This window comes from Ailuropoda melanoleuca, chromosome 14, assembly GCF_002007445.2.
Source record: "Ailuropoda melanoleuca isolate Jingjing chromosome 14, ASM200744v2, whole genome shotgun sequence".
In the NCBI taxonomy this organism is placed as follows: domain Eukaryota; kingdom Metazoa; phylum Chordata; class Mammalia; order Carnivora; family Ursidae; genus Ailuropoda; species Ailuropoda melanoleuca.
The window spans coordinates 55233516-55247082 of record NC_048231.1 but is presented as its reverse complement, the minus strand read 5'-3'; the positions used below and the strand labels follow the sequence as shown (position 1 = coordinate 55247082).

Here is a 13567-nt window from a genome sequence, read left to right as displayed (position 1 = left end):
TCTTAAGTCAGACCCACTCTGTCGGCCTACAATGGTGACTAGGCTCCCTTCCGGTTTGCTAAACGGAGGCCGGAAGTATTGGCTTTAGGGGGCTCTGGAAGTAGAAGGGTGTTGATAGCAGCAGCCGGGGCAGCGAGGGGGTTACCGAAGTGCTCGGATTCTCGCGGCTGTGCAGGGTGAGTGGTGCTCGCGATTTGGCGCGTGAGGCCCATCCCGGGGACCCATCTCCGCGGGGCGGCTGGGTGGGCAGCGGCGTTCCGAAGCGGGCCCCCAGCACCGGGAGCGCACCTGGGCAGGTGTCCTGGCGGGTTCCCTAGTTTCGAGCCCAGCGGCCAGCTCCGGGATCGAAGGCCATGCCCGAAAGTACCGAGGCGCGAACTTTGTCCCTTTGCCCAAACTTGGAGCTCGGCAAGTGTGACTTAGCTCGCTGGCGCCGCGGTCTTCGGCGACAGCCGGGCCTGCGAAACCCGAAACCCGAACCCCGCCGCGCTGACTCGTGGACTAAGTTTAGTTTCTAACGTAAACTTGCCCGATTCAAGAAAGTTTGCGCAAAATCCGAAGCCCAGTGTCCCCCATGCTGCAGCTGTTGTTGCAGCTGTGTGGCTACGTTTAGTAGGAATAACCAACTCAAATTAGCAATTTCCTCAGCTCAGCATCCACTTCTATAATTAGAGCTTTTTTAAAGCGATATTTTACAAAGGGGTTAAGGGTATGGTTTGCAGTTTGAGAAAACTCCAAAATGCAGCACCGTGCTCCTTTTGGGTGGAAACTTTGGGTTGTCGGTTTGCCAAAATGTTCCCTTTTAAAGTAATTGAGTAGATACATGAAAGAATATATTATTTCCTAACAGAACTTTGGAACAGAAATAAGGGTTCAGTTGAGATTTTAACTTAAATGCAGCATGTTTTAAATATGAAGGCGAAGGAAGTGAATATTTCTTAAAATTACTACTATTTGTTTTATGTTCTGGAAGGCTTTTGATAAAACTTAACCAGAAAAGCTTTCCATTTTCAAGAGTGAGGCTTTACTGTCAAGTGAACCCTGACAACTAATTGCCTTTGTCAAGGGCTAAGAACTTTTTGGGTGTGGCAGTCTGAGATCCAATTCTACCTTCAACCGGAAGTTTGCATAGGAAATGAAAACTTGTTTCATTTGGAAAGGAAGCACCAACCTGAAAATGTATTTTTAAAAACTGCGGTTTGCTCCAAAAAAATCACATAAAGTACATAGATTAAATGAAACAGGAGATTTGGTCTGGATACTACATGCTATCACACTAGGAAGTGTTTTCTTTTTCTTTTTTTTCTTTTTAAGTAGGCTCCAGGCCCAGTGTGGAACCCATTGTGGGTCTTGAACTCAAGACCCTGAGACTGAGACTTGAGCTGAAATCAAGACACTTAACTGAGCCACCCAGGGGCTCCACTAGGAAGTTTTTTCTAAGATGGGTGTTTTTCCTTAAAGAATGTATCATATTTCCTAGAATACTACAGTTTGAGTGGCAGTTCTGTAGGGAAAAACCTAGATTATTTTACATTTATTAGCAGTTTATAAATGCTAGATTCTAGGATTCTAACTAGAAAAATCTTACTAATATTAGTATGGATTAATCCCATTTTATAAATGAAACCCTAGTAGAAAAAGCCTCTTTGAAGATCTTTACTTTTCTTCTACCACTTAATCTTGTATAACATCTTCCTTACATGATTTGTATCCCTCCTTTTGTCATAACCCTGAACTGAGTCTCTTCCTATTTGATTAAGCTAACACACACACACACACACACATTCATTGCTACCAACACTTACCTCCTGATTTAAAACAAGGTTTTACTCCTTTAGATCTGTAAACTGAATCTTCTTGACCACCATTGACTGTGTTTCATTCACTTTCTTGTGCATCTGAAATCCTTTCGTATTTCATAGATGCCTGTACTGCAAGTTTCCCTGCTTTAAAGTTTCATATAACAAATATGCCTTCACGCCAAAGATCTTTCACTAAGTGCTTCAAAAACAGGCTCCAGACTCTAACTTAGAGTCTAAGTGAGAATACTCATAAGTTGAAAATCTCAGATGCCTACATCTTCCCATCCTTTATAAAGAATATTTGCACTGATTCATGAAATAGTTCAATGTTTTTTACCCTAATTTTCTAAACTTCTGTGGGAGTTGTGCATTTGCTGAAAGCTTGTGACGTGAAGAGAGTTACAGTCTCACTTGTTTGGGGAAAGTAAAAGAAGATAACAGACTAGAATCATATAGCAAGGAGGACAGTGACAGTATCACAAGTGATCTGTTCTTTGGGATCATACCACTGTCCCTGATTTGGTTCGCTCTACATCAGTGTTTATTCCACCCATACTTTTATTTATTTTTTACTTTTAAAAGATTTTATTTATTTATTTGAGATAGAGCAAGTGAGCGAGAGAGAGAGAGAGCGTGCATGCACGCACGTATGTAAGGGGTGGGGGGGGAGGTGCAGAGGGAGAGGGAGAAGCAGGCTCTCCACTGAGCAGGGAGCCCAACGTGGGACTCATCCCAGGACGCTGGGATCATGATCTGAGCCGAAGGCAGATGCTTAACTGACTGAGTCAACCAGGCGCCCCTCCACCCATACTTTTAGTCTGGTAGGAAAAAAAAAAACCCACACTTTCCTTATTTTAGAACAACTTACTGTGAAGCTGAACTGCCTATTGCTGGAAGTCTCCCAGTTTCTGCTGGGAGAAAAACTCATAGACAAGAACACAACCTCCTTGAAAAAGTAAAGGCCCAGGTAGTAACTTGCCTAACATACTACTACCAGTTTTTGGTAGAATTAACTACCTTAATTTGTTAGAATTAAAACTAACATCTGAATCTCTTAAATCTAAAAATGTCTTATAGCTCCTAAATGGTACAGGGTTTTTCAAGGTCTTTCCCCACCTCCTCAATCTTTTAGAAAAAAGATCTTTCTCAACTCACAGTATTTGATAATCATGTACCACGTTTATTTTTCATTATTGTCATACATTGTTTTAACTTAAGAGTCCGACTTCAGGAATGAAAACTATGACTCATTTCATAAGTTTAACCAATCGTTTCTTTACAGTTGCTTCCCCAACTATATTTTAAGCTTCCTGAAGATAGGACACTTGCCTTACATTTCTTAATTCTTAAATAGTGTTTAACACTAATGACATCTGATGTATATTGGTGTAAATGATCGTATTAAAGATTGATGATTAAGTATTGATTGAGCTGAAGAAAAGTTCTTTGTGAGACACTGTCAGTGCTGACCAAAAAAAAAAAAAATCCTTTATAACTTCTACAAACTATTTTACAATGAATACAGATGTAAATAATGTGTGATTAAAAGAAAGACTATAGGGAAATACTTTAAAACTCAAAAAAATATATATATAAAACTTGATAGCTCAAACTAAGTGTTCTTAAAAGGTACCTAGAGGACTCCCACCAAATTTAATATTATGAGGTTTTGTAGATTGAAAAATGTGTCAGCCGTTTGACCTATAATTCTCATCAGTTTCTTTGTTCTTAAAATAACTGACATTCCTGCCTCATGAGGGGAATACAGTGTTGTCAAACAAAACAGACTATTTTTAAAAGACATGCTTTAGTTTGCAAAGACATGGCATGCCTAAAGTATTAGAGAGGTGAACTGGTAATAAATCTGTGCCACTCATTGGGTCTCAGCCACTCACCCCAAGTCCTTAAGTACAGTTAAGAGATTGGAGGAATAATATATACTGTAATGGTTTGTAGTTTTTAAAAGTACATTTAGAATAGAGGGAAAAATTACAGACCTATGTAGTTTAGATAATAACGGTATTTACTGACCCCAAAAGTGTTGCAGAATGAAAATATGCATTCAAGAATGGTACAGATAGGGGCGCCTGGGTGGCACAGCGGTTAAGCGTCTGCCTTCGGCTCAGGGCGTGATCCCGGCGTTGTGGGATCGAGCCCCACATCAGGCTCTTCCGCTGTGAGCCTGCTTCTTCCTCTCCCACTCCCCCTGCTTGTGTTCCCTCTCTCGCTGGCTGGTCTCTCTGTCAAATAAATAAATAAAATCTTAAAAAAAAAAAAAAAAGAATGGTACAGATAAATTATGACAGCAGCCTCCCAAATTGTGATGAAAGGAAACTTGGAAATTAGGAGTGTATATCATAACTTGTGTTGTATAGGGTGTATCTTACCAACAACACATTCCAGTGTATCACTGAGTGCTATATTGGATGGCCTGGAATTTGTGACTCTCCTTTTTGGAATTTCATACTAAAATCTGAGAACAGATTTAGCTTTAAAAAAAATCTGAAGCAGAGCTTTTCTAATTATTTCTATAATTGAGTTTAGTCTGGGTGATGTGGTATAATCAAGGGAAGAATGTAAAAAAACTTTTAAGCTCATAGGAAGCATTGTATTCTAAGGTCACTTTGCAGAGTTTAAATCTAGGTAGTACTTCATTCTTTGCAGTCCACAGATTTATTTTTAGAGCAAGGGCATAGTGTTTTGCTACATCATAGCTAAATGTTGTTTTCAGAACGTAAGCTTTAAAATTGTTATCCTGGTCAGAGAGTGAAATCAGAAGTGCCTATTTTAGGCCTGCTTGGAAGAATATAACTCAATACAGTGGCCTAGTCTTGCTGGTTAGAGGTTTTGCAGACTACCATCGCCACCCTGGCCCTGAAGGATGGTACGGTAAAATTTTGTTATCTGATGACTATGTGGTTTTTAACTCCAAACAAATTTTTATAGTCTTTTAAAGACTGAGTGTTGAAAGGAATATTGCCGTTTCATTTTAGGTACTATTAGGCTTTTTTTTTTTTAATTTTTAACTTAAATTTTACAGGGATAAATTTAGATTAGGGAACAAAGTTCATTTTCATAGCTCTTAAAATGTTTTCTAAAACTTTTTTTAAAAAACCAAGTAGCTTTAAAAACTATTATGCTATGATTTTTGTCTAGAGAACTTAGTCACTTCAAGTGATTTAGCTTGGCTCTGTGCAAGAAGTTGGTTTGGATAGAGTGGAAATAAATTATAGGTGAATTCATAGTTTTTTATATTTTTCAGTTAGCTTTTCCACAGATATGTTCTTTAAACTACTTTGATTCCAGAAGTGAGGGTGCAATAAAAATTGTTAGTTGCAAGCGGAAGAATGCTGACAGCGGAGATTAGGAGATGAAGACCTATTCCATCAATTAATCTTACTTTCTGTCCACCTTAGAATGGGACAGCTAGTTTAGGCTAGGGCTGCAGGATAGACTTGTTGAAGATGAATTAGTATTCCCCAGTACTGCCATAGCACTGAAGTATAGAACCAGTACTGTTTCCCCAGGGTACCTATATTTTTTTGTTTGTTTGTTTCTGGCTTTCTATATTATTATTAAGCCAGTAGATTTGGTTATCAGTGCCTTATCTGGCTATCTAGCAGCATGGGGGAACATACAATCTTGTTGATAGACTCTGAGCTTTGAATTTATGTTGACTTTAATCTGGAATTTGAAGTTAGTGACGGACTGTTAATTAGATGTCATGACTACTAAGGATGAGAGCACTGAAACATGAGTCTGGTTTTTCTCTTTATGGTTTGGTTCTGTAAGTAATAGTACTGATTAGTTGAGTGAGATTTTTTTGCCAAATGATAGTACTCTGCTGAGTAGTTTTTAGGTACATCTCTAAGTAGCTTAGACATATCAGGAAGTTTTATTGTTTACTTTTTACTAATCTTTTTTTTTTTTTTTTTGTATTTCCCTTCCTAATTAGGATTTAAACGCCATCATGTCGAGCAAAAGGGCAAAGACCAAGACCACCAAGAAGCGCCCCCAGCGCGCAACATCCAACGTGTTCGCCATGTTTGACCAGTCACAGATTCAGGAGTTCAAAGAGGCCTTCAACATGATTGATCAGAACAGAGATGGTTTCATTGACAAGGAAGATTTGCATGATATGCTTGCCTCCCTAGGTAATGATCAGTTTTAATATTAAAGACCAAACAATTTCTATAATGCCTGTGAAACCAATTTAATGATGTTGTAGTTTACCAAGATTCAAAGTCTGGAATAGTGTTTTCCCAAAATATGGTCCTTGGACCACCTGCAAATTTCTGGCCAGATCTCAGGATGGAGCTGGGGGCCAGCATATTATGTGTGTGTGTTGTAAACACTGTTGTTATGAGAGGAGCAGTATTATTCCTCCTAACACCCCAGTGGAGTAGCATATAATCTCTAGACTCTTAATACAGGCCATATTCACTGTGAAGACTTTTTCCCAAATAATTTTACTATTGTGAATACAAATAGCAAACTGTATAAATGATAATCTCTCTTGTCAAAATGTTCACTATGATGAATACTTGGTGCATTTTGTGATGTAATTAAAATTATGACCCTCCTTTTTATTTAGGGAAAAATCCAACTGATGAGTATCTGGATGCCATGATGAATGAGGCTCCCGGGCCCATAAATTTTACTATGTTTCTCACTATGTTTGGTGAAAAGTTAAATGGCACAGATCCGGAAGATGTCATCAGAAATGCTTTTGCTTGCTTTGATGAAGAAGCAACTGGTAAGTCTGAGGTAACCGTTAATTACCAAGTGATTTAATTTTTGGTTGTGGTAACTAAAACATATAATAACTTGAAATACGATGACATAATACCCTCAGGTTTATACCATACCTGTTTTTGGGACAGGCTTTTCCTGTGGCATGTTAATCACTCATTTTACTGCCTCTATCCTTAAATATTTAATGTACAATTTAATAGGTATATTTGGAACTTCTCTAGGAAACTTATGTTACTCTTTTACTAGAGTAACTCCACAAGGGTTTGGCTCTCAGTAATTGTGTTGAATGAATAACTTTCACCAGAGCAATCTTGGAAAAAGTATGAATTGCTATAGGCCACAATCCCAGTACAGTCCTGTATTTGTTTATCAGGTACCTCTCAGTCCTCAGATTGTTTAAATCTAGTATCCTTTTGCTCTAGAGTCAGGCTCCCTGGTTTCATACGCTTGTTCTGTATGATAGCTGTGTGATTTTGGGCAAGTTACTTAACTTCTCTAAGCCTCTGTTTTTGTACCTATAAAGTGGGCAATAATATTACCTACCTCATAGGGTTCTTGTGAGGATTAAATGAGGAAATGAGATAATTTATATAAAGTGCTTAGCATACTGCTGGAATAGAGTTAACTCTTAACCCCAAAAGTTAACTACATAAATGCTTGATCTTTTGGCAGAAGTGCATATAAGGGACACATAAGGGAATAACTCACATGGCAAGTTTTTTGAGAAGGCAGGCACACCCTTTAGTTACATATTACTTGAATTATTTTATTTTATTTATTTTATTTTATGTTATTTTATGTTATGTTAGAGGGAGAGGGAAAGAGAGGGGCAGTGGGGAAGTCAGAGGGAGAGGGAGAGAAAATCTCAAGCAGGCTCCATGCCTAGTGCAGGGCTGGATGTAGGGCCCAATCCCATGACCGGGAGATCATGACTTGAGCCAAAATCAAAGAGTCAGACGCTTAACTGACTGAGTCACCCAGGCACCCCTACTTGAACTATCTGAAATAGTCCAAGCACAGTCTGCTGTTGGAAGCATACTCTCCACACACAATATGGCCTCATTAGGCCTACTCAGGTATATACCATCCTTGACTCTTGTAGCATCTTCCTAACCTCCTTCTAAGCTCTTCTATGCATTGTTGTCCTAACTTACCTCCACGATTGCTGCTTCTATGCCTTCCTCATCATATCACCTTCTCCTCCCTCTTAAAACTGAAATTCTTAACAGTTATACCTGGAAGGGATGGGGTGTGGAGAGGGAAAGGCAGAGGAATCTTACTTTTTTTTTTTTTTTTCTCCTAAAGGCACTTCTATATTGATTGAGCTTTTGACTGTGAGCAGTTATTACTTTTTTTAATGGAAGGGAATAAAGCCATAAAAGAGTAAAATGTCTTACCCATTCTTCAAACTCATCTCAATGACCACATTCTTTATAGAGTCTCACCTGTGTTTTTATACTATTTTCTCTTGGTCCCAGGAAAACTCGAAGCCTCTCCTTTCTTTCCACATCTGAAGTATTTTATTACTCTTCCTGATCTTCTCTTTTAGTTGTGTACTTATTCGCAATCATCACAGTCGCCCCACACCCAGAGCAATGGCTGTGTGTCTTCAAGAGCATTATATTCCCATCTTTGTTTTTTTTGTTTTTTTTTTTAAAGATTTTATTTATTTATTTGACAGAGAGAGAGACAGCCAGTGAGAGAGGGAACACAAGCAGGGGGAGTGGGAGAGGAAGAAGCAGGCTTCCAGCAGAGGAGCCCAATGTGGGGCTCCATCCCATAACGCCGGGATCACGCCCTGAGCTGAAGGCAGACGCTTAACCGCTGTGCTACCCAGGCACCCCATTCGCATCTTTGTAACTCCTCTTATCACCTACTACAGCTCCTTGCACATAGTCAATGATAGGTTTCTGTGATAGTTGAATGATTTGGTTGGAGATGAGGATTTATTTCTACAAGCTAGAAGTCTAACATTTGAGAAATATTTTTAAGTATAGAATGGAATTAGCAAAAACCCCATAAGTCTAGAGTTTCTTTTATGAACTGACCTTATACTTTAAACTCATTTTATAGGAAATATATTGTATTTTAGCTTAATTTTACATACAAGAATATTGTCAGATTTTTACTTTCACTTTATGAATTTCAGAAATCTCTGTGCTTGGTCTTTTATCAACTTTGTGTTAGTACATTAGCGGTTCTCAGTCATGATGTGAATTATTGGGGAGCCTTTTAAAAATATCAATGCCATGGGGCGCCTGGCTGGAAAAGTGAGACTCTTGATCTCAGGATCATGAGTTTGAGCCCCATGTTGGGTGTAGAGATTACTTAAAAATAAAATCTTAAAAAAAAATCAATGCCAGATAATAAATCAAGGGTGGCATCTAGGCTTTTTTTTTTTTAAGCTCCCTAGGAGATTTTGATATATAATCAGATTTTATGAGAACCCTGACATCACAAATCCAGAGTAAAACACATAGCTTTTGACTCATCATTCCACATCCTCAATTCCTAGCCCAGTGTCTGCGACATAGTTAATGCTCAAATAGATACTCAGATGTTTCTGCACACTCAGGGCCTGGCTGTATTTGTTATGAAATGTAAATTAGATTTGTAAAAAGAAAAAAAACATTAAAAATCTCATTGTACGTATAAAAAAAAAAAACCACCAAACAACGCAAAGTCAGAGATAAAGTGAAATGCCTGAAGTAACATAACTTGTTAAAACTGGACCTCAGGGCACCTCACTGGCTCAGTCGGTAGCCTGTGACTCTTGATCTCAGGGTGCGAGTTTGAGCCCCACATTGGGTGTAGAGATTACTTAAAAACAAAATCTTGACAACAAAAAACTGGACCTCAAGACTCCAGTATTCTTTCCACTGAAGCACTTTACTGATGTTTATCATTTTAGTGTTACTTGCTTATAGAATAAGTGTGACCAGGGGTGCCCCACATTGGCCATAGAGCTTACTTAAAAAAGACTAAGTGTAACCATTCATGCTACTTTAAGGAACCACGAGGCTTAGATTCCTTAATCGTACTTTACTGTTGTGTAGGTGTAGGTTTAGGCCCTATTACGAAGATTTGTGGACGGAAGCTGATAGAGCAGAGCAGGATGATAGAGCTAGGCAGTTGTCTGCTAAGGCTGGTTTAAGCATGTGAAGAGCCCATATTTCCTATATTTGCATGTTTATAGTTCTTAACATAAAGAACTATATGCTTGGTCAAGTGTAGATGTCCCTTGTAATTACTCCTCAGAGTAGTATGTATTCTGATCCCCAGTTCTTTATTCTTTAGGCACCATCCAGGAAGATTACCTGAGAGAGCTGCTGACAACCATGGGAGATCGGTTTACAGACGAGGAAGTGGATGAGCTGTACAGAGAAGCACCTATCGACAAAAAGGGAAATTTCAATTATATTGAGTTCACCCGCATCCTTAAACATGGAGCAAAAGACAAAGATGACTGAAAAAACTTCAAATTCCGGCCAAACGTTCCTTGTTGCCACTTTGGGTATTTCTGAGACTTTCTCTTAGAGTCTGTTGCATGCACTTAGCTTTGCAGCTTTTGCCTTTCTTGTTGTATTTATTCTCAGCCATTTTAGGCACATGCATCTCTATAATCAGACTGGAAATGGGACTTTTTATGATTTTCAGAATAGAAAATAGGGCAATTTAACTTACCATCCCCCTCCCAAAATAACTGCAGTCTACATAGAGTCAGTATATTTTTTCAGAGAAAGTTATTCACTCAATTTTTTCTGAACCATAATTAAACTTTATGATAAAAACTTACTTGCTTAAAACTTATTTACCAAAATTGGCTTTTGTTAGTTGCTTCATCCAAGGAAAGGTAGATGAAACAAATCCTAGAAAATGATACGGTTGTTAGACCTCTCTTACTCCTTCTAGTTTCCCAACAATCCTATCTCTACCATTATATACCCCCCCCCTTGCAAAGAAATCCAGTTGTAACTGCCTTAATCGGGTTTCCTGCATTTTGTCTTTCAGTTTTACAAGTAATTTTCTATAGAATTTGCATAGACTGCTAGTTTGGGTAGCTTTAAATCCTTAAGTTTAACATATCTGTCAACATCCCTCCTTATCTGTTCTAAGCTTTTGTGCATTACTTCCTGTCATTTAAAATTAGACCAGGCCACTGAGTGTAATTTTAATTTGTCCTAATTTTTAAAACTATTTTAGCCCCAAAAGGTTCTATGGAATGTTTCTTACCAAAAAGGTTTTTTTTTATTGTATTTCAAAATGTTGGAAATACAATCCAGTATTTTTTATTGTATGTAATTTCTTTTTTAATACAACAGTCCCTCTTGAAATACCATGTTTGTTTATGCAGAGATTCACCATGAGTCTATGTATGAATTTTGGACATTCCTGACCTGCCCACAATCAAAACAGCTGAAGCTACATGCCTGGGAAAGTGAGATCATTATTTCAGTCTTAAAAATAACTTCTGCTATTTGCAGAAATGCAGAACTGTTTCAGAGTTAATCAGAAAGTGGTAGAGTTTCATTTGCTTTAGGCTTCAAAAATCCAACTTTCAAATATTCACGAATTTAAAAAAGACCTTGAAATGTTGGGAGAAAAAGTTGGTTGAAAAGAGTTGATGGCCTACAAAGATGAGTAACTAACAATTACTCTAATAACTTTATGTTTTATGCTACTATTAACAAGACTATCCTTGGACAAAGCCATTACCTCATTCAATAAACAATTACTGAATGCCTTCAAGGCAGCAGACCTTTGCAGTCAACAGGATAGGTAAGCTAGAATCTGGTGCAGCCAGCTTTAGGGAGCAGAAGCAGAATAGGAAAAAGACTGCTTCTGCCCCCTTCAAAGATTAGAATCTTAGCACCTCCCTTAACTCTTTGTCTTTTATGTGTTTCTGAATTTCATTCAGTGGGTGAAGCAAAATACTTTTCCTAGGCTCATAGCCATGATGCTAAAATCTTGTTTGTTGAATTGAATTTCCACTTCAACTGAAAACATGGTCACTTCTGTTTTTAACAAATTTCCAAATAACATTGTTTCCACTACAGAAACAATGTGGTCTCATCTACTAAAATGAGCTCTTGCAGTATCCCCATTTTTATTTCAAATAACTGCTCAAAGAGTCAGCTTCCATTTGGAATAGTGAATGGCCTCCCAAAAATGTTGTCTCCTAATATGGTAATAGCATTCTCTACATAGTAACTAGGCTTTACTTAAGCAAAGATGATCGCCAATAAAAAGCTAAAGCATCTAACTCCAACAGTAGAGTTGGCTGAAAAACCAGTCTCCATGAAGACAGGCCTACATTTCAAAAGTTCTCATGAAACCAACCTACTAAGTAGGGTGGTATCCTTATCCACCTGCTTATGATTCTGTTATCACTGGACTCCAGGGTCCAAATTTTACTTGATCAAGGAGCCTATGATTCAAGAGCAGGAATTGATGAGTGCTATTGTGTGGAAAAGAGAGGAAAGCCAAACTATATGAGACTAGTAAAATCATATTCTGAAAAGGAAAGACAACCATTTCCTATAAGTATGAAGAGAGAAAGGACAAGAGGCGAACACCTAGATTAGGGACGTGCAGAAAAGTTGTAAGAAGGATCAGAAGATGATAAAAGGGCTTGAAGAGCTAGAACCACAAAAACAGTATTGTGGAAATCAAGTGAATAGTTTCAAGAGTGAGCAGGTTAGTCAATAGTGTTAAATCATAGAAAAGCTGAGTATAGTAAAGTTTAAATGGGGCACTAGATTTGACAAGTCATTGGTCACCTTTGCTACATCTATTAGGTAGAGGTTGGTTGTTTTTTTTTAAAAGACTTTATTTATCTGAGAGAGAGGGAGGGCACAAGCAGGGGAGGGGCAGAGGGAGAGGGAGAAACAGTCTCCCCCAATGCGGGGCTCAATCCCAGGACCCTGAGATCATGACCTGAGCCGAAGGCAGACACTTAACCATCTGAGCCACCCAGGCGCCCCTAGGTAGAGTTTTGAATGCAGGATCCGTAGTGCAGCATGAAATGGTGTACAGGGCCTAGGTTTAGGGATCAAGCCAATCTGCATTTTAATCCCATTTTTGCTACATGGCTTCATAACCTTAAATAAACAAATTCCCTGGACCCCTATTCATTTGTAAAATGGAAGTAATGCTATTGGTTCATAATAGGAACATAATCTATTAATATATAAATCAGTACTTCTTGTGACTAAGCAATATGGGGCCAGACTTGATTGAGTGAATGCCACCCGTTACTTGGCTGGCTTTGTATCCTTGGGAAAGTCGCTCTTCAGTTTCATCACCTATACAACAGGGATAATAACCTCCAAGTGTGTTGTGAAAATTAGAAACACTAAAGCTAAACGGTTTGGCACACAGTATGTATTCAAAAAGTTGTTCTGTTTACCAGTGAAGGGTCTGAAGCTTGGCAATGAAGAGAAACCTGAAGAGAAGGCAAGATCAAAGGGCTCATCTTTAGAGATTCAAGCCTGTTTGTAGACAGAGGGGGAAAAAGACAAACTAGAGGAAACAATCAGTGACATAAAATGAAATCATATCTAGGAGACAGGAACGGATAGAACCTAGATCACATGTTGTAGGATTATCCTTAGAGAAATAAAAATGGATACTTCTCCCTCTGCAAAGAGGGAAGGGTAGGTGATGGGAGTTTAATGATAGTTGGAAATAAGAGGCTGAGGTTAGGAGAAAGGTCCATAGTTTGATAGTGAATTAGCTAAACTAGAATTTTATTGTATTAAATGGTTGTAATCAGAATCGAAAGAGAGTACATTAAAAAGCCTATTAGTTTCCTGGTACTGACTAGATGATCAAATAATTTACTTTAGACTTCCTGGGTAGATCCAATATGTAGACTTTTTTGTCTTTATAGGTCTTCCTTAAGTGTACAATTTCTTGATTTCCCTGAAACTTGGCTTTTTATTGTCCTTGAAGGCATTGCCGGAACTAATCCCATATGGAAGAAATGCCCAGTTTTCCCAATCCTTCTC

At 38.4% G+C, this 13567-nt stretch overlaps 1 protein-coding gene across 2 annotated transcripts; it reads left to right on the top strand.

The window, feature by feature from the left end:
• Positions 1-24: 24 nt before the first annotated feature.
• Positions 25-10352, top strand: LOC100472299 (myosin regulatory light polypeptide 9). 2 transcript variants are annotated; one of them, XM_011235142.3, is made up of 4 exons: positions 25-176; positions 5758-5956; positions 6397-6558; positions 9855-10027. In XM_011235142.3, exons 2-4 carry the CDS (start codon positions 5773-5775, stop codon positions 10025-10027), a joined length of 519 nt encoding a protein of 172 aa, XP_011233444.1. In that variant the 5' UTR covers positions 25-176; positions 5758-5772. The 2 variants fall into 2 exon arrangements, with proteins under 2 accessions (XP_011233444.1, XP_019663805.1); XM_019808246.2 differs by lacking the exon at positions 25-176 and adding an exon at positions 4560-4686 and having other exon boundaries at positions 9855-10352.
• Positions 10353-13567: the final 3215 nt, after the last annotated feature.

What these genes read in the sequence shown, in the direction of transcription:
- LOC100472299 (XM_019808246.2), top strand. An exon ending in TGATATGCTTGCCTCCCTAG is followed by an intron (nt 5,957 to 6,396) that starts GTAATGATCAGT and finishes CTTTTTATTTAG; the next exon opens with GGAAAAATCCAACTGATGAG. An exon ending in CTTTGATGAAGAAGCAACTG is followed by an intron (nt 6,559 to 9,854) that starts GTAAGTCTGAGG and finishes TTTATTCTTTAG; the next exon opens with GCACCATCCAGGAAGATTAC.